At 39.8% G+C, this 22,370-nt stretch overlaps 1 protein-coding gene across 2 annotated transcripts; it reads left to right on the top strand.

Annotated features, from left to right (window-relative positions):
- The first annotated feature begins 36 nt into the window (after positions 1-36).
- On the top strand, positions 37-10,625 carry Rbm24 (RNA binding motif protein 24). Of its 2 annotated transcripts, none has more exons than XM_010622908.3 (4): positions 37-402; positions 835-958; positions 2,598-2,652; positions 9,030-10,625. In XM_010622908.3, the coding sequence occupies exons 2-4, from the start codon at positions 841-843 to the stop codon at positions 9,391-9,393; spliced, it is 537 nt and encodes a 178-aa protein (XP_010621210.1). In that variant the 5' UTR covers positions 37-402; positions 835-840; the 3' UTR covers positions 9,394-10,625. The 2 variants fall into 2 exon arrangements, with proteins under 2 accessions (XP_010621210.1, XP_010621209.1); XM_010622907.3 differs by lacking the exon at positions 37-402 and adding an exon at positions 513-703.
- The last annotated feature ends 11,745 nt before the right edge of the window (positions 10,626-22,370 follow it).

Raw genomic sequence — 22,370 nt, 5'->3', positions numbered from 1 at the left:
GGCCGGGTTCCGCGGGGACTCCGCGCGGGGCTGTGTCGGGGCCCGGGCGGTGCGAGGCTGGAAGGAGAGGGCTGTGAGCATCGCCCACATTTGGGGTGCCGTGGGCCGCGAGGAAGGGGCCGTCTCCCCGCAGTTGCAATCCTGGGTTGAGGCCGGTTGTTAGGCGCGCTGTTGCTCTGTAAAAATGCGTGTGTCTTTTGGCGTTTCGCCTGGGTTAGGGAGGGGACGGACACCCTGTGAGGTCTGGGGCTCGTCCCCTCAAGTCACGCACTCACCTTTATAACTGCAAAAGCAGATCCTTTAAAAGAAAAATAATAATCCTTTGCTGAATCGAGACAGCACTGCAAGCTTCCCGGAGATTTAAAGGCGCAATTTCAGCTGCCGGAGCGAGGAGCCCCCAGAGTAGGACAATGGCTATTGTCGTTGGGTAGTGTTTACCGGTGGTTGGGACCGTAGGGCAGAGGTGAGGCTGAACTTTGTTTAAAACAAACAGTGCCTCTGCGACCGTAGGGACCGGAGGGGTGGGGGTCAGGTGGAGGGCTGGAGGAGCCACAGGAGTTTTGAAGAATCCAGGCTTCCAAAATATCAGCTAGGCCCTACCGGCACACAGGATTTAGGGTTCGGATGGAGGGTTTCTCCCTTCTTTCTTTTCTTTTTTAACGGGAAATCTAGGAATAATATCCAGGAAAAAGAATGAAAGAAGGTAAAAAGAGAGAAAAAAAAGGAAAAGTTTGATTTCAGTTTCTCTAACATGACTTTTCTAAAGCCATTTGGGTTTCTTTCAGGGGTTAATTTAGAGCTTTGTGTGTTTGTCTGTGTGTGTATGTTGCTAAGGTCACCATGGCTGACCGGGCTGCAGCTGAAAGGGCCTGCAAGGATCCCAACCCCATCATCGACGGCAGAAAGGCCAATGTGAATCTGGCATATTTAGGAGCGAAACCAAGGATCATGCAGCCAGGTGAGGAATGTTTGTCTCCCTGCCCCCCGACCCCCATTTAGGGGTAGAATGTTTCCCGGATCCAGAAGACATTGGCTCTCTGAGAATCTGTAGATGTGTGTTTGGCAAACTTGAACCGTGGCTGGGTGATTATTCTGCCGGGGCATTGAAGATAAAAGATAAATACTCCTTGCAGGATTTGAAATGTATCTGTGTTCAAAAAGAGATCTTGGGATCTGGATAGTTTGTAAAGACACAAAAGTAAGGATTCATTGGTCTGTTTCCTATATGGTATGCATTTCTAGTATGCTCTCAGTGTTCCAACTTTTAGGTAGCCACTTGTAGCTAAATACGTGAATTATGGGGATTGTGTGGGCCCAGTTTGTGGACTGCAGCTAGAGCACTTCCATGCTTAGCGTGGTCTCTGCTTTTAAAATCACCAGTTGCCCAGGCCTCAGAGGAGGTAGTCTGACTCAACACCCACCCCAGGGAGGCAGAGGGGTGGAGGTGGTATCCGGATGGTAAAGCCTTAATTCACATAAAATCAGAATACGAGCCAAACCAACAGAGTGGCATTACCTACTCTTGGTCCAGACTTTTTTAATTGATCCTTACTCGGAGATGAGAAACAGTTTACTTGAAGTCAGGAGATGCCAGAAGGAGAAGCAGCATCTTTTCCATGGGAAGAGTTGACCTTTTGGGTTATTCGCCACACTGCCCTTTGCATTAGCACAAATAATCGAGGGTTGACTCTTGAGCTAATTATTTCTTGGGCAAGTAGGAGGAGCTTGCTTTTATTAATTTTAAGACTGTAAACTGTAAAACTGATAATTCTCCAGTGCTGGCCAAAGCTTTCCAGAATGTTCCAAATGACAGAGTTTCTAATGGCTCCTGATTGAGAACTGTAGGAGTATTTGTGACATGTAACTTCATTGTCAAGTCCTGTTCTTGTTTCTGTTTCATGAGCGTTTTTCTCTGGTCTAATTTTCCTATGGTCTCGCTCTGTATCTGTCAACTGAACTTTGCAGTGTTTTCAAGTTTCCATTTTTAGTCTGTTAAAACCTTTAGTGTTATCATTGAAAACATTTATAAGAATAAACTTAAAATATTTGTGGATGTATATTGTCTAAAGTATCACAAAAGGATGCTTCTTTTTTATCAGAAGTTGAGACTAAAAATGGATCCATATTGAGGGTATACTCCTAAGTGAAATAAATAAGTCACACATGTGTAAATACCGAATAGTTTCTCTGGTGTGAGCAAACTATAATAGTACATAAGATCCCAATGAGATTATTGACAATGTGAAATAGGAAGAAAAGGGCTAAAGGTTAGGGAAGTGGGAAAGGTAGGGGAAAGGGAATAAGGGAAAGAAAAAAAAATAGGAGAAAATGAAAAAAATGTAAATAAAATGTTTGTAAATGGAGAAGGGAAGAAGGGGTAAAGGGAGGGCGTGGACAAGGGGAAAAAATGAGAACCAAGACCTGTCATGTAAAGGTACAAGATCCCAATGATGAATGTAACTGTACTGTATACCTAAAATGTACCAATAAACTCAATGAGAAAAAAAAAAAAAACAAAAGTTGGGACTACATTTTACATGTAGGACTAGTACATGTTTGACCATACACAAATAGAGAATGTTATGTTTTATTGGTAGGTTTTGCCTTTGGTGTTCAACAACTTCATCCAGCCCTCATACAAAGACCTTTCGGGTAAGTTGTTGTCAAGGTGCTTATCATTCATTAATCTGCCTCTTTGTTGTATACAGACAAGATCCACATGTCACAAAATGTTCCTGGTTATACATATTTATATATGTTTGTGTATTTTTAATTCAAATACTATAAATATTTTTAGATGAGTCAAGTTATCTGACCCAAGTATGCAGCCTCCAAGCCAGACAAATGTTGAGCTTATGGTAAACAAAACAAAACAAAACAAAACAAAAATACCAGGTATGACTTGTATACCAGACAACTGTGTCCCATCACCGTTACTACTGTTCAACTTGACTCAATTGTATTTATCTCTTTCTAACCTGACAGGGCTCGTATACAGTTAAGCTAACTGATGAGAAGGATACCATGATAAGAGGTGGAATAGTTCTGTTTGGAATTAAACTCTGTAACCGGTAGACTCAGAAACACAAGCTCAGATGGTGATTAACGATGCATGGATGTTGGTGGTGTTGTTTTATTTTTCACAATAGTCAATAGCCCTCCGTGTGCTTTATTTTATTTATTACAGTCATGAAGTGGTGTTGATAGCTAAACTGTGTGCTTTTTACTTAATTGAAAAGAGCTGTAGTGAAAGTTTTCTTTTCCTCGGGGAAGGGGCTCTTTGCGTTTTGATTTTGGTGGTGGTGTTGAGGAGTGTGAACTTTTCTCTTTGCCATGGGAAGCAAAGGGCCTTTTTTCCCCCTGCTTTTTAAGCTATAGCCTGTGACTTCCATTTAACCATATTTTTGTAGTGAGTGCTAAATTGTGTGATTTCTCTCTGTAAGAATACAGATCCATTGCTTGCATGTCCTAAGTTTCTGTTTTATGGAAAGTTGTCTGGGAATGGGGTTCTTTCTATTATAATGTATATCCACTTTTAGGTCTTCTAATTTAAAGGTTCGACAGCTCTTGTCATTAACACTAGCCAGTTGTGGGTTTTTTTTTTATTTTTGTTTTTGTTTTGAATAGCATAGCGCTAACTTCCTCCTTTCAGACCTAACAGGTGCTCCCACTTGTGTTACCACTAGGTCCTGTCCTTACCAGCTCTCCTGTTCTGAGGTCTCCAGTTCCTTTCCATTTAGACATAATACAAATGGGAGGTCACCACCTACAATTTTCCTGGATGCTAAAGTCTGTTTGGGCTGTGTTTTACCTACTCAATATTCCTGTAATCCTAATGCCAGAGATTTAAAGTTCCTTTTTAGCTGTTCTAGTTGTTGAAAGTATTTTATTCTCAGTATTGATTGCAGACCTGAATATTTGCATATGTAATCTAGAAGACTGGAATCTGTCTACATAGATTCTATTATATGATGCTCCAAGAATAGCCCCCCCCCAAAAAAGGTAACAGTTTGACTTAAAATAGTCAAGTTATATTTTCCATGAACACTTTCTTATCATCTGCCCTTTGTTGGTTTTATTTATTTATTTTGGTACCGGGGATCAAACTCGGGTCCTTGTGCTTGCGAGGCAGGTGCTGGAACCACTGAGGTAAATCCTTGGCCCTCACCTGCCCTTTGCCATAGCAGAATCTTACTGTTATTGCCAAATCTGACTTGTTTTAGCTGGAATCTTTTGTACAGTATCATTAGAAAGGGCCCATACACATAGTTATATATCAAAGTCTCCATCTAAACCAACCTAGATACTGCCAACAAATGATGGGTTGATGGATGTACTACTGCATGGTCTAGACAGGTATTAACATAGGTTCATTTTTCACCATGCAAAATTAAGAAATGATGCATTCACTTAGGAAGCAAAAAATACAAACCAATCAAGGGTCACCTTGCTGAATGACTTGGTATGGTTTCAACTACAAATGGATCTCAGAGTAGAAAGAAAACAGGTGAATTGGAAGGATTGGACAAGGCTGCAGTGGGATGACTTGAACTTGAGGTAGGCCAGTAGGCAGATTAAAGGAAGATTGGACGTGTCAGATGGGTACATGGTAGAGAATATGAACACAGGCATGGAGGAGAAAAGACTTGGTACATGGAGAAACCAGACAAAATGGAAGCTCTTGACAGCTAGATGGAAACATTTGGCCCTAGTTGTGGTTATCCTTAAAGATACTTGAGAAAGAAAGCACCATGAGGAGAGTAAGAACCACCAGAGTAAAATGTCTCATGTGGAAATTTTAAATTAAATATGTTTTGATAGTAACCTTTTGTTTGTCATCTCTCCTAACATTAACTGTCTTTATAAAGGGTGGTGATTATTACTGTTTGCATAAGTTGTTTGAACTTAGTAGAAACAGATAGCAGTCCAGGTAGACCAAGTAAGCTTTCTCTTTCTCTTTTAAGGGATTCTCAACTCTGCTGTAGTTCTGAGTCTGAACCCAACAAATCACACCTGATCATCCTAAATTTTATTTGAATGCCACATCATTTTATTTTAGGCCTGGAAAGAAGCTTGAGAATTTTAAATTGTATTAGACTTATTTGAAATTCTAGTGATGAAACTATTATTTTAATGTGGTCCTTACTTGACCCCCAGGTTACCCTGGGTCTTCAAGACAAAACGTTGACCTGGAATAATTTCTGAGTCAACATAGTGGACAGACATAGAGAACCTCAAAAGTTTGCTGCATAATTCTGCATAAACAGCTTTGTTTGAAGGCAGCATTTTCTTGTTGCAGCCTGAGACAGGAGAGACATATCTGTGAAGACAAATTGCTGGGTTCGTTTGGGTCAGGTTGAGCATCAACCTGAGTGTTTACTCAGTACATAGGTCAGTGCTTGGTTTTTGTGCTAGGTGAGATCCCCCGTGCTAGATATTTATTACTTCTTCTATGGCAGAGGGGCAGGAGGGCCTGCAACTAACATTTACCCAACATCCACTACATGATATGGAAAAGGGATTTACATAAATACTATAATTTAATTCTCACAATGAGTATTTGAAAAACCGCTATGGTTCTTCCCATGGGTAGAACAAACAATGAACAAACAAAAATCTAAGATGAAGCTTAATTAACTTCCCCCAACCATTGGGACTAGTAAGGGTTCAAATCTGATTTGAGGTTCAGAATCATGGTGTGCCTGACCTCAAAAACTGTATGGAAAATGTGGGAGTTATAGATCAGTGGGTTCAGAACTCTGCATGAAGTAGGAATTGACCTAGATTTTATAGGAAGGTGAGGATAAGGAACTCTTTTATTGAACACCCAGTATGCTTATCATTGTAGGTTCTCCCCATAGATAATTTTATTTAATGTGCAGCAACTTGTGATAATTTTAGTCCATTTTACATTATGGAAAATGTAAGCCTAAAAGATGAAACAAATTTCTGAAGCTATACACATAGTGCTAGAGCTAGGGTGAAGGGCTTGGATTTCAGCAGGCCCAGGTGGAGTGAGGGTTGGCACCCCAGGTGAGGGACCAGTTGACATAACGGAGGCAAGGACCTGGGACCCTGTGGCATTCTGGAAACTTGGAGGAGCGTAGTTTACTTGGGTTCGGGGAAAGAAACACTGATGGTAGTTTAGATTCAGGTGCATAAAAGGCCTAATGTGCCAAGATTCAAGAAATGTGCACATCAGTTGGTTCTGTGAGGTCAGGGGCCAAGGACTCCTTTGAAAAAGTGAATGAGATGATAGTTTGCCAGCAGTTTTGTTCAGTAAACTGGAAGAGGGAGTCAGCATGTTGCATCAAAGTCAGAGATCTTGGAAGGGCCTGAAGAGATGGGAAGAGAAAGAATACATGGTAACTTTTCTTTGAAAATGACCCAAAATAGTCTTTGCTCTTGTGCTCTTGTACTGCTAGGCATATATACTTACATGGTTAATTGCAGGAAATGGTACTGGTAGGAATGTAAATGGCTCAGTGGTTTCTATAGATAAAAGAATTCCTAATAAAGGAATTGGTTCCGTGGTGTGCCCTCACCTTTAGTCCAGTTGGCCTTCCTTCCTGACCCCAAGATATGTTAGGTTCTCCGTGATCTCCTGCATTCTCCTTTTCCCTAAGCCTCAAGGTCCCTAGCTTTTAATTTGCCTTCCAGACATCTTTCTTTCCCTTGCTAGAGTTCAGGTAGGCGTCTGATCCACCCCCAAAATTATACTTTCATTGGTTGTCTTTATCAACTTGAAATTATTTCTTAATGGAAAGTAAATGCAGAGATGAGTCTCTAAGCAACGCTTCCTATATGTTCATGCATTTTTCAAACACATACCACACGGGTGGAGGAAGTGTCTTGCCTTTATGTAGAATAATTTCTTTTCCTTTAACTCCCTCATTCAAAGATAGGAACCTAACAACCACTGTGTTGTCCTTGAAACTTTAGGAGTCCAAGGGGTTAATGTTTCAGTATCAGTAAGGCTCATACTGCCTGGCCTTTGCAGCTGATAGATGCTTTACTTTGGCCTTATAAAGACATTTTACTCGCTGGAAACCCTGTCGCATGACAGGATCAAAAATAGCCCAGCCGCAGCCACTGCTGTCTATCACCACATGTAAACGGGCAGGGGAGGAGGCTCTCTTGGCCATGTCTGCACACTGTGGACATGGTGGCTCCCGAGACAGTGTTTCATAAAGCCACACCTGTCACTGAGAATGAGCCAATCGCATGATCGGCAGCAAAGTTCTGAGTGTGTGCATGACCACGCATCTGGTTTCTGATAAGCGGCTAAGAACATCTCTAAGTGTCCTCAGAAACACTTGATGACGTTTCTCCTTGCACTGGGAAAGATCTACAATTCTAGTAACTTTGAATGTATTTTTATCACTGGGTCAAAGTTCACTCCTCTCTGATAAATTTATCTTTTCCATAGATGTTTGTTAATGAATGCTTTCAGTAGAATTCTGGAAAGGCAAAGCAAAACCCGTGCTTCTGAAAAATCTAAATATGAAGTCTTGTTTTGAGTTCTTTAAAATTTGAAGATTGTTACTTGTGCTTCTGCTTCTTATCAGTTGGGATTGTTGATAGCCAGATAGCATTTTAGTGTCATATTTTTAGAAAGATAGGGGTTTTGATGGAGACTATTTGAAAGGAAGATGAAGATAAATATTTGAGTCAGTGTTTAATAAATGAATAGTAACGAATCGCAGGTGTGAGACTTAAGATGCATGGGTTTGTTTGTTTTTTACATCTCTCTTATGATTTACTTTTTAACCAAATCAACTTGTAAGTAAGGTCATTGGAGTCCGTCTTGTATTTCTTAATGGAAAGTAATTATGATCTGTGAATGTATAATTTTAAAAGGTACTTGGTTTTGTTTTGCTCTCTTGAACTTTTGTGGGATAATACATATCACACAGTTGATTCTTACAAAGTATTAGCTAGTAGGGCAGATTTAAAACAGATATGCTAATAGATCGATTTCAGTTGATCTGGAGAATAAGAGTTAGTCTATGTGCAGAATAAATGTTTCCTTATAATGTACGCCTTTTACATTTCTGTCAACTTTAGAAGTATTTAGTTGTCTCCCTGCCCTTCCCTTTTTTCCCTCACCCACACCATGTCCCCAACACCTTCTGTCTGTCTTGCATAGAGATAAACAAGATGGCTGACGTTCAGGTGCCTGGTAGTCAAACAGGTTTGGTTGACCATTATGTCCTTATGGATTTTATGGAAAAATAAGAGGGAGAGAAAGAAAGTGTGCTGCACAACTCTTTGGGAATCACTGCCATGAATGTTAATAGCATTTTTGTAGCTTCCCACAACAGCCTCTTGCGACAGAGTGAGCTGCACTACAGTTCGTTTGAGAAGTGTGATTCTGCTGTGTTTACCACACTTGTGAATTTTTAAACTCCTTTTTTTATTTTGTCGCCTGCTTCTTATTTTTTAATTGTCATTTTTAATAAGGGTGACTGAGGTTGCAGAGAGATTAATGTGTGCTGAGTCTGCATAGCAATTTCCAGTAGGGTTGCCATGATAATAGCCATATGGACTTTGTGGAAATTTTAGTTTTAACAAACTGGCCATCGCCCCCACCCCCAGGAATGATCACATCCTGTATTGCTTTTGAGTCTTATATTCATAGCTATGAATTTTTCCATTTGCTAACCATTTTTCTTGTATGAATTCCATACAAATTTTCCTAAAGACTTATTTCATTAAAACTTTCTGATGTGTACATAGCCCTCACCAACCTTGATTATTTTCTAAACTTTGCATCGGTGATATTTAAGAGGTCTAAATATTCCTAAGTGAAAATTCTGGCAGGGACAGTCATCCTGTTTTCCTGGTTGAATTCTTTTCGGGGCGCTCCATGACGCTGGCCAGAGTGCTTTCAGTGGACCCCTCGAAACATATTGTGGCAACCCTATGCTCATAATAACCACTAAATTTGAGTTTGTCTCATCTCTGAACAAAGAATGCCGCAGCTAGGAGGTGACGGCTGCCTGACTTTGTCTCCCATTTCTCCACAGGATACCTGCCCACTACGTCTACCCACAGGCTTTTGTGCAGCCTGGAGTGGTCATTCCACACGTCCAGCCCACGGCAGCTGCGGCCTCCACCACGCCATACATAGATTACACTGGAGCTGCATATGCACAGTACTCAGCAGCCGCCGCTGCCGCTGCGGCCGCCGCCGCCTATGACCAGTACCCCTACGCGGCCTCTCCGGCTGCTGCAGGATACGTCACCGCTGGAGGCTACGGCTACGCGGTCCAGCAGCCCATCACCGCTGCCGCACCTGGGTCTGCAGCTGCAGCCGCGGCAGCAGCTGCCGCCGCCGCAGCATTTGGCCAGTATCAGCCCCAGCAGCTGCAAACAGACCGAATGCAGTAGAGCAGCCATCTGATCAAAGTTGAATTGTTTTCTCGTTCTCCCCCCACCAAATTTCCGATTTTCAGTAGCTAATGAGAGAGTTAACATTGACTTAACAGCTTTAAAAAAAAAAAAAAAAAAAAAGAGATGCTATTGTGAAGCAGAATTCTTATTTTTTTTATACTCAAAGTAGTGTCCTAGATGAAAAAGAGATGAGAATGAGGGGCTTGGGCGCAGTTTTGGAAATCGATCCCAAAGAGCTGAATAAATGGAAAGGCTGCTCCGTAGCGAGCGACAGCAGGAGACCAGTGGAACTTCGCTTTTGTAGTGGGATTTTTATTTTTGCTCTTTTCATAGTATCAGGGAAGCAAACTGCCTTTTACAAGTTAGAAAATGCTATTTGAATCTAGTTGAACCAGGGAATACAGAGAGAGCAATATGTAGCTTGAAATACGTTTAAAAGCAGATTTTTTTCTTTTCTTACCACCAAAATGGCGAACGCACTGATTGTCATTTTTAAGCAGTCACTTCGGCCTATAGAACTTTTTCCAGGAAGAAGGTAGTGTCCATACTATCTCAAAAACAGGCATCGAACAATCATTGTAGGAGCGTGGCAGTGGGTACAATGGTGGACAGGCACCAAAGCTATTTTCTCATCTGTCCTGTGGACAAGTGGGACCGTGGAGCAAGTGATGTGGAAATAATGGGTGCAGCAGCTGTACAGACAATCAATAACACACGCAGTTCTGGAAAGAACACATCACTTGTGCTTGTTTGATGAGCTTGTCACATTCTAATCCCTCTCCCCATCCTGTTTCAATTTTGGGAAACTTGTATCTGCTGGTGTCAGCAATTCTGATCTCTAAACAGGATCAGGCACTTAGTACAACAGCCTTCTCTTTCTATTTATTGTCGACGTGGGACTTGGGAATAAAGGCAGGTGAAGTTTGCAGACGCTAAACCCTTAAGAACTGTCTTAAGGATGTTTATTTTTTTCCCCCTTTTTAAATAATTTTACACTTTTTAGTATCTATTTCAGAGTCCTATTTAAAACTATTTATTAGTGAATACAGTACCTGAAACAACAAGGTTATTGAGATTACAATTCTTCAGTGGTTAATGATAATGTGGTTTATACTGTGCCTTAATAGTAATGCTATTTAAGATATTTATTTTTAAGTTTTACTATGCTGCACTCTAAAGAAAGGAACTTTAGATGTGACACTGTAAAATTATGTATTCATCTCATGGCATAAATTATTTAGTAGGTCTAGATGTAGCATATTAAATATTAACCTATTCAACTAAAGATGTTGACTTGGATTTATTTAAATTCATTGTGCACTGTATAAGAGAATACTTTTACATTAACACATTTTAGTTTATTTTAGTCTTGAGGTTTTTCTTTTAAACAAGCTACATTGCTAGTTTCATGCTTCCTTCTCTGAGTTTTGCTTGTGTAGATCTCATTTATTGGTAACTCATCGCTATAACACTATTCTTATGTAGTTTATGTAGTTTTTAAATGCTGCTTTACATTTTTTCTTCTGAAACTGCAATACTTGCAATTTTTATTCTTAAACTAAATTGAATACTATTTTACACTGTATTGGATTTTTATACTTGAACAATTTCATACAAGGGAAGACAGGTTAGCATTTTTATGGACTTTTTCCATCGTCACTGGATTTACTTTAAGTATTCCCATACTAGACAGTGTTATGTAATGTAGACATGACTCTCCTGTGCAGATTATTTATTCATTGTGTATATTGCTTTATAACATTTCAGATCTTCTAATCTATTCACTTGTATTAAATATAATTTTTAAAAACTTCTGTTGCACTGTTTCTAATTCTGTAGTAAAAGTGAATGATTTCTCCTCTTGACTAGTAGTAATAGCCATGATTCTCATGTGACTTTCTCAATGAGCATGAAATACTCCTGTGTGATTTGTTTTTGTCACTTTAAATTTTACTAAATATCCACTGCATGCAGCAGATGAGAGAAGATCCCTCGAGGTAGACCTCAGAGGACTACTCAGATCACTGACCTTTGATTAGCTGAAGATGGTTCAAGAGGAATGGGTCATAGTGGGGACCAGTGAGCCACAAGCTGGATCAGTACAGTGGTGCTGGGGTTGGGTAGACTGAGGTTTGGAGCTGGATTCTACCATTTCAAGCAATGTGAATGGAGCAAGTTGCTTTTTGTAACCCACGTTTAGGTGACTTTTTAATGTCTATCTTGGATATCATATTGGGATGCTAATACTATTACCAGGCTTCTGAGGTGCTGTTCTTTTTCTAGGCATCCCTGCCAGACTCATGTTGCCCTAAAGCAAAAAATTGGACAAAAAATGAGGTAGTGAGGTTTATCTTTATTAAAAGTAGAAGTATGTTCTGCAGAGTGAGTGTGGGCCACTTACGGGTAGGCGGGAAAATGCCGTGCAGAGCATAGAGCAGGCCACTGAGAGAGAAAGCAGTAGTCGTGAGGCCAGTGACCACCATGTTTTATTCACCCCATCTGATTGTCAGATCTGTACCGTCCCATCAAAAGCATGCTTGATCTTGTACCAGAAGAACTGAAGATAGCATTCTCTAGTTGGAACAGGTGCAGCTGTTTTGTGCTTGTGCCCTGGGTCTCTGTTTTTGACAGGTCATGCCCCCTTGCCCAGCCACTTTGCCACGTCCTAATCTGCCTCAATGCCAGTCTCCCATGGTCATTTAGATTTTGAAATATACCACCTACTTGCCACAGAGCCAAATACATAGTGGCAGTTGCTCTAATGTCCAATAGTGGTAACTAACTGAAGAAGAAATTGCCTAAACATTTTCATTGTTTAATTTCTTCCCACAGTGATATAGTATTATCTGATAAGGTGTGTGTTAGAACATCAACTCAGTGTCATATTGATTGTATTAAAAGATACATGTTATGCTAATTATAGGGTGGCTATTTGTTGATCTCTTGGTTCCAGTATTCCCCAAATTCATGATATATCCTTGAACTCCAGTAGTTTTCGATAATTACAAGCAAAAGAAAACTGATGGCAGGCTTTGTATCACACTTTGTATTTTATAATTGCCATTCCATTTTGAGCTGTCACAGACTCAGTTTTAATTGCCTTTAATTTTCTAAGGAAAAACAGATACCAGCTTATCCCCAAGGCGAGGTATTATTGCACCCTGAGGTAATACCTAGGGTAAGTAAAATAATTTCTAAGCTACTTAATTCAGCCAATGCACCTATGACTATTTTATTCCAAAAGACATGTTTTTAATTTCCAGATTTATGATAGGTCACTTTTTGTCCTCACTAAGCCATCTATTGCTGAACTTGAAGCAATATTTATCAATCAGAAATAGGTCATTCAGTTCTGGGAAAAGCTCGTCAGGAAAGCCAAAACCACCTCCTGGCTGAACCTTTCTTCAGGGTGTTTCCTGGTATATAGTAAGAGCAATATTATCTGCTCGGAAGACATGCCAAGATTACTTTGTAACACTAAGGCATACATTTCTTTAAAAACAGATGTTTTTACTATCGAGAGGAGAGTGGAGCCGTGGCCGGGTGTCATAGGCTTAGCAAGCAACCGAGAGAGAGTAATATGTCTGAGATCCAAGGTGCTGGGGAGTTCTGGTTTCATACCTATAAGTCAGGCAATCTTAAATCTCTCTAGAGTGGTAGAATGTGAGTTGATGATACCCAACATAGTCATCTAGCTACCTCTCTCGGGTTGTACTGGTGAAATGAATGCCATGGTTTGAATATGGTTTGTCCCCTCTGGAATGCATGCTGAAATTTGATCCCCGTTGTCATATTAAAAGTTGAGACCATGTGGGACCTTTTAAAAAAGGTGATTAAGTCTCTGCCTTCATGATAGGATTAACCCATTCATGTGATTACAAATTAAAGGGTTGTTTCAAGGCGGAGTCTGCTGTATAAGCCAATTTGGTAGCTCTCTTGTACAGTCCCTGCCTCTAGTCATGAGGTACCCTGCTCCACCCCAGTCAGGAGTCTGCCAGCAGGAAAGTCATCACCAGATGTAGGTCCTCAAACTTAAGGACAGACCATGAACCAAAATGTACCTCTTTTCTTTGTAACAGATACAGACTGTGGTACTGTGTTGCCAGCAACAGGAAATGGACTAAAATAGTGAATCGATTGCTAACAGCAGACTCTAGAATTCTTAAAGCCTTTGGATAAATAGAATTTCTACACTAAGATAATATATACAACTTGCTTTGGTAATTGATTTCAGTGATCTCATTAAGTGACCTTCCCAAAAGGGGAAAATTATATTTCGTGCTGTTAACAACATCCTATCCCAGTGACCTAGCAGCTAAACTTGCTGTACAGTAACAGCAGCACAGAAGTAACATGGAGAGGTAGATTGCCCAGATGGGAAGGAGAGGTAGATGGGAAGATTGTGGAATACATTTCTCTCACAGAGGAACTATATTTAGTCCTTTCTTTGCTCCTGTCAAATTTTCGTAATTCCTTCTGAGGCTTGAAAGCGTTCGTTAAGATGACAGCCTGAGGTTTGGAGGGGCAGAGGTGAGGAGGCACACGAAAATAAATAAATGCATTTTCATGCTTACTTTTGTCCTCTCTTCTCCTTCAAGAGTTCCAGGCTGTTTCCATGGAAATTCTAACTTTGTTTTGCTTAAGCACTCTGTACAGAAGAGATTTCATTTTGAGTATTTGTTCCATGTTGAATTTTAGAAGTGCAATCATGATTTTTTTAGCTAAATCATTTCAATTTCAAGCTTTTTTTGAATTGACATAATAATTGCACATATTTATGCTGTCCTGTATGATGCCTTTTAACACATATATACTTTATAATGATCAAATCAGCCATTAGAGATACTGCTGATATTATCTAGAGATATTATATCTCTCCTCTTTAGTACTTGTTGTTTCTGTGTGGTAAGAACAGTCACAATGCTCTCTTCTGGCTATTTAGAAGTGGGTGGTACATTGCTGTTAGCCATGCTCACCCCAGTGTGCAATAGAACATCAGAACTCATTTCTCCTAAGTAACCGTAACTTTATGCCAATCTCTCCGCAGCTACCCTCCCTGCCAACCTCGCCAGCTCTTGGAGTGGATATAGAACCACCATTCTACTCTCTGCTTCTAGCTGATCATTTATTTTAGACTCCACGTGAGGGTGAGAACATGTGCTATGTGTCCTGAACCTGGCCTATTTCGCTTAAAATAATGGCGTCTAGGTTAGTTCTTTTGTTGAAAATGACAGTACTACTCTCTTCTCTTTCTATGACTGAATAGTGCCCTACTGTGTATATATAATATAGTTTTTAAATCTGTTCATTTGTTGATGAACATTTAAGTTGATTCCATATCTTGGCTATTGTGTGTAGTTTTGAAATATAGACGTGCAGATGATTCTTTGGTATGCTGATTTAGTTTCCCTTGGCATAATAGGATTACTAATGTGGGTAGTAGTTCTAGTTAGAATTTCTTGAGAAAGCCCCTTTCTTTTGTCCAGAATGACTGTGATAATTCACATTTCCATCACAGTGTATCAGAAATCCCTTTTCTTCACATCCTTGCCAGCTTTTCATTGTTGTCTTTTGGATACGAGGCAGTTTGAGAGGAGTTGATATCTCATTGTGCTTTTGCTTTGCATTTCCCTGAGGATTATTGGTGTTGAGCATTTTTCATATTCCTGTTGGAAATTCTGAGGTTTGAAATCATAATTAGAAAGAAATCAATATGTATGTAAGTCTTTTAAAATGTTTACATAAAAAAATGAAATACAGGCTGGGGATTTAGCTCAGCGGTTCAGTGGCCTGCTTTGCAAGCACAAGGACCCGAGTTCAATCCCCGGTACCAAAAAAAAAAAAAAAAAGGAAATACATTCATACTTAGAAATTAGTTTGTTCTTCCTACACAGTATTTGGTCACTCTTGAGCAGTTTCTTCAGGGTTAAGGAACTCTGTCCAGTCACTTGTCTCCCAGATGATGAATATCATTGCTTTTTTAATAACCAATATGCCACCACTAAGCTTTTACTATATTTTAAGTGAATTTTAGGGCACACATTGTTTTTTTAAAAATTTTTCTTCTTTATAATTGAGTTTATTGGTACATTTTAGGGATACAGTACAGTTACATTCATTGTTAGGATCTTGTACCTCTACATGACAGGTCTTGGTTCTCATTTTTTCCCCTTGTCCCTGCCCTCCCTTCACCCCTCCCCGCCTCCCCATCTGCAAACACTTTATTTCCATCTTTTCATTTTCTCACATTTTTTCTTTTCCCTTATTACCCTTCCCTTACCCATCCCACCTTCCTTTAGACCTTTTCTTCCCATTTCACAATGTCAGTTATCTCATTAGGATCTTATGTACTATTACAGTTTATTCACACTAGAGAAACTATTTGGTATTTACACATGTGTGACTTATTTATTTCACTTAGGAGTATATCCTCAATATGTATGCATTTTCCTATGAATGAATCTAATTTCTCGCTCTTTATGGCTGAGTAATATTCCATTTTATAGAAAAACCACATCTTCTTTATCCAGTTTCCAACTGATGGGCAAATGGGCTGTTTCCAAGTTTTAGCTATTACAAACTGTGCTGCTGTAAACATGGGTGTGCATGCATCACTGTGATATGATTCTTTTAGTTCTTTTGGAAAGATACCCAGGAGAGGGATGGCTGGGTCAAATGGAACCTCTAGTCCCAGCTCTTTGAGGTATCTCCATATTGATTTCCATAGTGGTTGCACCAGTCTGTACTCCCACCATCAATGGAGAAGGCTTCCTTTCTCCCCACAACCCCTCCAACATTTGTTATTGTGTGATTTCTTGATAGCAGCCATTCTTTGTGGGGTGAGGTAGAATCTCAGTGTTGTTTTCATCTGCATCTCTCGAATGACCAGTGATGTGGAGCATTTTTTCATATATTTACTTGCTGCTTTTACTTCTTTGTCTGAGAAATGTCTGTTCATTTCAGATTCCTATTTTTGAATTGGGTCTTTATATTTGGGGCGTTGATTGTTTTGAGTTCTTTATATATTCTAGATAATAGTCTTTTGTCTGAGGAGCAGCTGGTAAAAAATTTTTCCCATGTTGTAGGTTGTCTGTTAGCTCTGTTGATGGTTTCTTTTGCAGTGCAGAAGCTTTTTAATAAGATGAGATCCCACTTGTTGATTCTTTCGGCTAGTTCCCGTGCTACTGAGGATTTGTTCATAAAGTCTTTTCCTATGCCAATGTCTTCCAGAGTTTTGCCTAATTTATCTTCCAGTAAGTTTAGTGTTTCTGTTTTAATATTTAGATCTTTAATCCACTTGGATTTTAATTTATAGTGCACAGTGAAAGATGAGGGTATAGTTTTAATCTGTGGCTGGTTGAAATCCAGTTTTTCCAATACCATGTATTGAAGAGGCTATCTTTCCTCCAGTGGGGATGGTCAGCCCCTTTGTCAGAGATGAGCCAAGTGCATCTGGAGTTGTTTTTGTGTCTTCCAATCTGTTCCACTGATCCTCAGGCCTGTTTCTTTGTAGGGCACACATCGTTGACCATTCTGCTACTCTTAGAGATAGTTCTAGTTGTATTAGAGCATAGATTGAGTACAAATCATTTCCTTTCACTTAATAGTTCCAATAATGCATTTGTGAAAGGGAAAATATCTGCAGTTAACTTCCAAAATGAATTTTAAATAGAAAAAACACAGTTTTGCCCAGTAAAAAGTCTTGCTGTAGCTATATTTTAATGTTATTAATTCATCCATTTCTGGTGGTACTGGGGATTGAACCTGGGGCCTGAGCCGAATCCCCATATTTTTTTGAATTAGCCAAGCTGGGCTTGAACTTTTGATCCTCCTGCCTCAGCCTCCTACAATGCTGAATTATAGCCTGCACACTGGGCCCAACAAGCTCTATTTTTAGACATTGGACAGTGTCAACTAGATAAGACCTTGCTTACTTCTTAAATATTCCTGACTCTGCCCCCTGTCCTTGCAGATGCCTCAGGTAAAGCAAAAGAGATAAGAGGATGTTGTTTGAAGAATCTTAGGGTACATGTTTCCCATTCTGCCTTCACTTAGGTACAATGTAAAATATGATTTTAAAAAGGAGTATGAAAATAATGAAGAAAATCGTTAACATCAAAAACATCTCCTAAAAATAAGCAAAAAAGAGGACAAGATAAAGGAGTAGGAGTCCTAGGTGATGTAAGGTGAGCTGCCACCAACCAGCCCTCACGGTAGAGGGGTTGGTCATTCGCTGAGTGGCTGGAGAATGGGGTCTGGGGTGCTATTTAAAGTAATTAAATACATGGTTTCCTTCTGCTTTCTAGTTCATTAAAGCCACTTGGGACAGCAGCTGAATTCTTTTTTGAATTTTTAATTGACAAATAGTTGTATGTATTTGTGGAAAACAGTGAGTTGTTTTATATATGTGTACATTTTGGAATAATTAAATCAGCCTAATTAACATATTCATCACCTCATATGCTTCACATGTCTTTGGGGTGAGAACATTTGCAATCTACTCTTTTTGTGGTTTAGAAATATAAGGTACTACAATGATAGCTACCTTGCTGTGCCATAGATTATCAGAGTTTATTCCTCCTAACCTAAACCTTACACCCTCCAACAAACATTTTCCCTCTCCTTGCCTAACCATTGCCCCTGATGGCCGCCATTCTACCTATTACTTTATTAGAGTTGAATTTTTCTTTTGATTCCACATAGAAGTGAAATCATGACATATTTGTCATTCTGGAGCTAGCTTTTTTCACTTAGTATTAAGTCCTCTGCATTCATCCATGGTGTTAAAAGTGTCCAAATTTCATTATTTTAAAGGCAGGGTAGTATATTGTTGTATATATATTCATTTTCTTTACCCATTTATTTGTCAATGGACACATCGATTGGTTCTGTATCTTGGGACTGTGAAGAATGGTGCTGCAAGCGAGCATAGGGACGCAGCTATCTCTTTGTTACAACTGATTTCATTTCCTTTGGCTGCATGCCCAAAAGTGGGATGGTTGGGTCATACGGTAATTGTATTTTTCATTAACACCTGAGTTCTTGTGCTGTATTTGCAAAGGTTTACACATATTTTAAATGGAGTATATTCTTTGTAACTGAAAAATTTTTGAAACAGACAATTATTACACCTCTAGTGGGTTTCAATGTAGTGTGGTCATAGACCTTGGACCTCCAAGGACAGGGAATGTTGCCATTATTATATCTTAGCTACCATAATTTCTCATTTTAAGCAGACAAGCAAGTCAAAAGAGGGAGGGAATTAAAGAACATTTATGCACCTTGCTATCACAATACTTTGATTTAACATCTTAAAATTAGATTGAAACTAGATCTTCTAGTTCTAGTTTGCAATCCCCTATCACACCAAAGCAGTTGTTTAGAAACTGGGGCTTTTTACATCTATATTTGCATGTGCTGTGCAGACTCTGACTCAAGGCTGTCCTTCTCTAGTTGGGCGTTTAGAGAAATCACAGGAATCTTGGCAGTGGGTGGCCTTGCACCTACTGCTCACCTACAGTGTCCCAGATACCTTGATTTAATCCTCATAACAATGAAAGGTAGGCAAAATTATCCCCATTATTCAAACAAAGAGTGCAAAGGCAGTAGTTAGCATCCTGCCTGAGGCCACGGTGTCGAATGGTGCAGAACCTGTGATTCAGTCTGGGTCAAGTGAAATCAAGGTCATATGCACCCCAGCTCATCATGCTGCTTTGATCTCTCCTTTTTTCTGTGACCCCTTTGAGTTTCCCTTGCAGTCCCTTAGATTTTCTAGTTCTAGTTTGCAATCCCCTATCCCACCAAAACAGGTAACCTCTGATTTCATGCAGGAATTTCATGCAGTTAGCATAATGAAGGAGGATGAAAACAGAGAGCCCAAAGGAGCTTAATTAGCCTTTGGTCATCTCCTAAATGAATTCCATTCATTCCTAGCCACTCTGGAATCTGCTCTTGATTTTCAGCTTGACTTCTAATTGTACTTTTTGTACCTACTTGTCACCAGGAGACCACATTTAAAATATCCTTCTATTGGAAATCTTCCACTCTATGCCCCTCATCAATAATATTTTCAAAACACCTTCTATACTCTGTCACCTACCATATTTCACAATGTTAAGCCAAGGCCCTGTGGAAAGATCATGGGTTGGGAAGGTGCAGCTGAATAAATGTGAAGTTAAAGGAAGAATCTGAGGTCCCAGGAAGACTCAGAGAGTATCTGTATCTGCAGTTATAAAACCTCACCTCACAGATCCTGTGGCACCTCTCTCTCTCTCTCTCTCTCTCTCTCTCTCTTTCTCTTTCTTTTATTTTTACAGTCATTCCATGTCATAGATCTAGATTAGAGAAAAATATTGGCTGTAATCAAGATCAGATTGAAAATTCTCTATTACCATTGTTCACCCCTTCCTTTAAACATCTAGAGACTGGCTCCTACCTACTGAGCCAGGCACAAATGTATTTTCCTCAATGCATGGAATCTCACAGCAGGTGTGGCTATCATCCTCCTTTTACAGAAAGGTTAAAGTAATCTGCCCAAGGTTGGAACTCAAGGTGGCAACCCAGATCTGACTGATGCCAAAGGCTGCTGTCCACTGGATTGTTGTAGCAGTCTTTTTCTTCATTACTCGGATTTGTCTCAGAAATTCTAAGAGCCTGATAATTGTGTCTTCAATCCTGGGGTCAAAGTCAAATGGAAGGACCTCAGAGCAAGTTATATCCATGATTAAAACTTCTAATAAAGACTATAACATTTCTGTGCTCATTTTCTTTATTTAGTTTATTTTGGCAACATTTGTTTAGTAACACTACTAAGGGCTATAATGACCATTTAGTCATCTTGACCTCCATCCACTTGTGCTTTTGTAGGGAAAATATTATACTAGTGCTGTGATTAACTGTGATAAACGTTATAGCATTGAGTGAGAACATAAGGGTAAAATAAAATTGAGTATGAGTAAAATTGAATGTGAGTCTATGTCAAAGAATGTGAAATAACCAGAAATTTTCAAGGAATATTGCCAATGTTAGTAATAATGACATGAGACTTAGATCCAGAATATCTCAAGGTGTGTGGCTCAAGTCGTCTGCCATTCATAGCTTGACTGTCTCCATTAATAGTGAGGGGAGATTAAGATGCCTTGAAGAAGAAGCAATGCCAGACACAGGAGCCACAATACTTTGGGAATGGCTAAGAGAGGGGCAGGCTCAGTCTCCGATGCTAAGAAGACTGCAGAGTGAAACTGTTTGCTACAGAGTCACTGAGCTTGTCCTTTGCACATGCGGAATGTCTTTATGTCCTGGGCATCTTGAGAATTTTCATAATTCAGACTTTCATAACAGCTGCTTTTCTTATCATCTTCGGCATATTTCTTCAGCATGCACAAAGCCTCTTATCTCACCAAACAGTCTCTCCCTGGGCCTCTGTCTCTTTCAGCTGCTTAGAGGCCACGTCCCCTAAATCTCCCAGCTGTCTCTCTTACCTCTTAGCCCTTGCTTCCTTTATCTGTATTTTTTTAATCTTTCCCAGCTGCTACTTTTGGCACAGTGGTTGTCTCTCAGTTCGCTCAGAATGAAGCATTTCAGCATGATGATTTGGGGAAGGAACATAACTGTGATAACAATGCATTTTCAAAATTAGCGCTGAAATCCATCAAGAAAAAAATTTCATCTCGGCTTATAGACAACCTGTGCATTTCTGAAAGGATGAGACCCCCCCTTCCCCGAGCTTTGTACAAAGGAATGCAAGAGAGAACCACAGGGCACTTAGTTATCCCAAATAAGAGATTTCTGCCCTTAGAAATGCAGATTCTCCATGGCTGAGGCCTCACTGAGTTTATGTAATCTGCTCGCAGTTGGATAAAATGCTAACCAGCATTCCCACTGTTTACAGAATGTAAACGTGAGGAGCTGGAGAGAAAGTTTGTTTCATGTTGGGAACCATTTTCCAGTGAGAAAACCTACTATCAATACCTCTTGTTGAGTCTAACCTTTTCAGCCAATGAGATTGTCCTGCCTCAGGGTAATTTGTAGAAAAGAATCTAGGTGGTTGGGTGGGGTTACCAGATTTTCTTAATGTGAGGGGTTCCCAGTGATTAAGGGAAATAGTTGTTAGTATTTGGGGAATTTTATAACTACACAATAATTATATGCAAGCATAGGGACAGCTCTCAGAACGACACACTGCTGGGCCAGCCAGAAGGTTGGCCTGGGCAGTGGTCACTCCTTAATTCCCAATCAAGAGAGTTCTCAAAGAGCAGAAGCGTCTTGGGTAGTATACCCTTGTCTCTTTGGGATTGGCTGATGTTTCTCTTCTAGATTAACCCAGAAAATTGGAACAAGTTTGTTAGAATATCTTTATTTTGCTAGTATGCTATTAAGATAAACTTCTTGATTGTATAGAAATACACACCCAGCATGTATTAAAGTAAATGGAAATATTTTACATATTTAATGAAGTCCAGGTTCTTGGAGTGAGGTCTAACCAAGCAGAATCTGTTCATTTTGACTATCTTCTCAATCACCACATCTAAATGTGTTCTGTAGAAATCTGCACTGCCAGAAAGAACAGTCACACACACACACACACACACACACACACACACACACACACATCTGTCACAAAGGACAATTATTTTCTAGCCTTACTAATTAGATAACATTTTGGATCTTGAAAGGAATAATTGAATTAAAGGATAGAGGGTCTATCCCTGCGAAAAAATGGATTGGGGTTGTTTTTGAGATCTTGCATACATCAGTCAGCTTTCAAGTGCTGGAACATGTGAAATAAATAAGCTTATGAAGAGGAAAGGTTTGTTTTTGGTCAGTTTGAGCAGTTTTGGTCCATAGCTGGCTCTGTTGTTTTGGGCCGGTGGTGGCTCACTATATCCATACACCAGAGAAAATCGGTTCATCTTCATCTTGTGCAGGTTGAGAAGTGAAAGAGGAAAGGAGTGGAATCTGCATACCCCTTTGAG

The sequence above is a fragment of the Fukomys damarensis genome, unplaced genomic scaffold (genome assembly GCF_012274545.1).
Source record: "Fukomys damarensis isolate Sample0158 unplaced genomic scaffold, DMR_v1.0_HiC HiC_scaffold_10, whole genome shotgun sequence".
NCBI lineage: Eukaryota > Metazoa > Chordata > Mammalia > Rodentia > Bathyergidae > Fukomys > Fukomys damarensis.
Note: the sequence above shows the minus strand (reverse complement) of the source record. Positions and strands in the feature narration are given on the sequence as shown.

Coding starts and splice junctions, on each gene's coding strand:
- Rbm24 (XM_010622908.3), top strand. CDS start 841: ATGGCTGACCGGGCTGCAGCTGAAAGGGCCTGCAAGGATCCCAACCCC. Junction 959..2,597: donor ACCAAGGATCATGCAGCCAG/GTGAGGAATGTT, acceptor TTTTATTGGTAG/GTTTTGCCTTTGGTGTTCAA. Junction 2,653..9,029: donor CTCATACAAAGACCTTTCGG/GTAAGTTGTTGT, acceptor ATTTCTCCACAG/GATACCTGCCCACTACGTCT.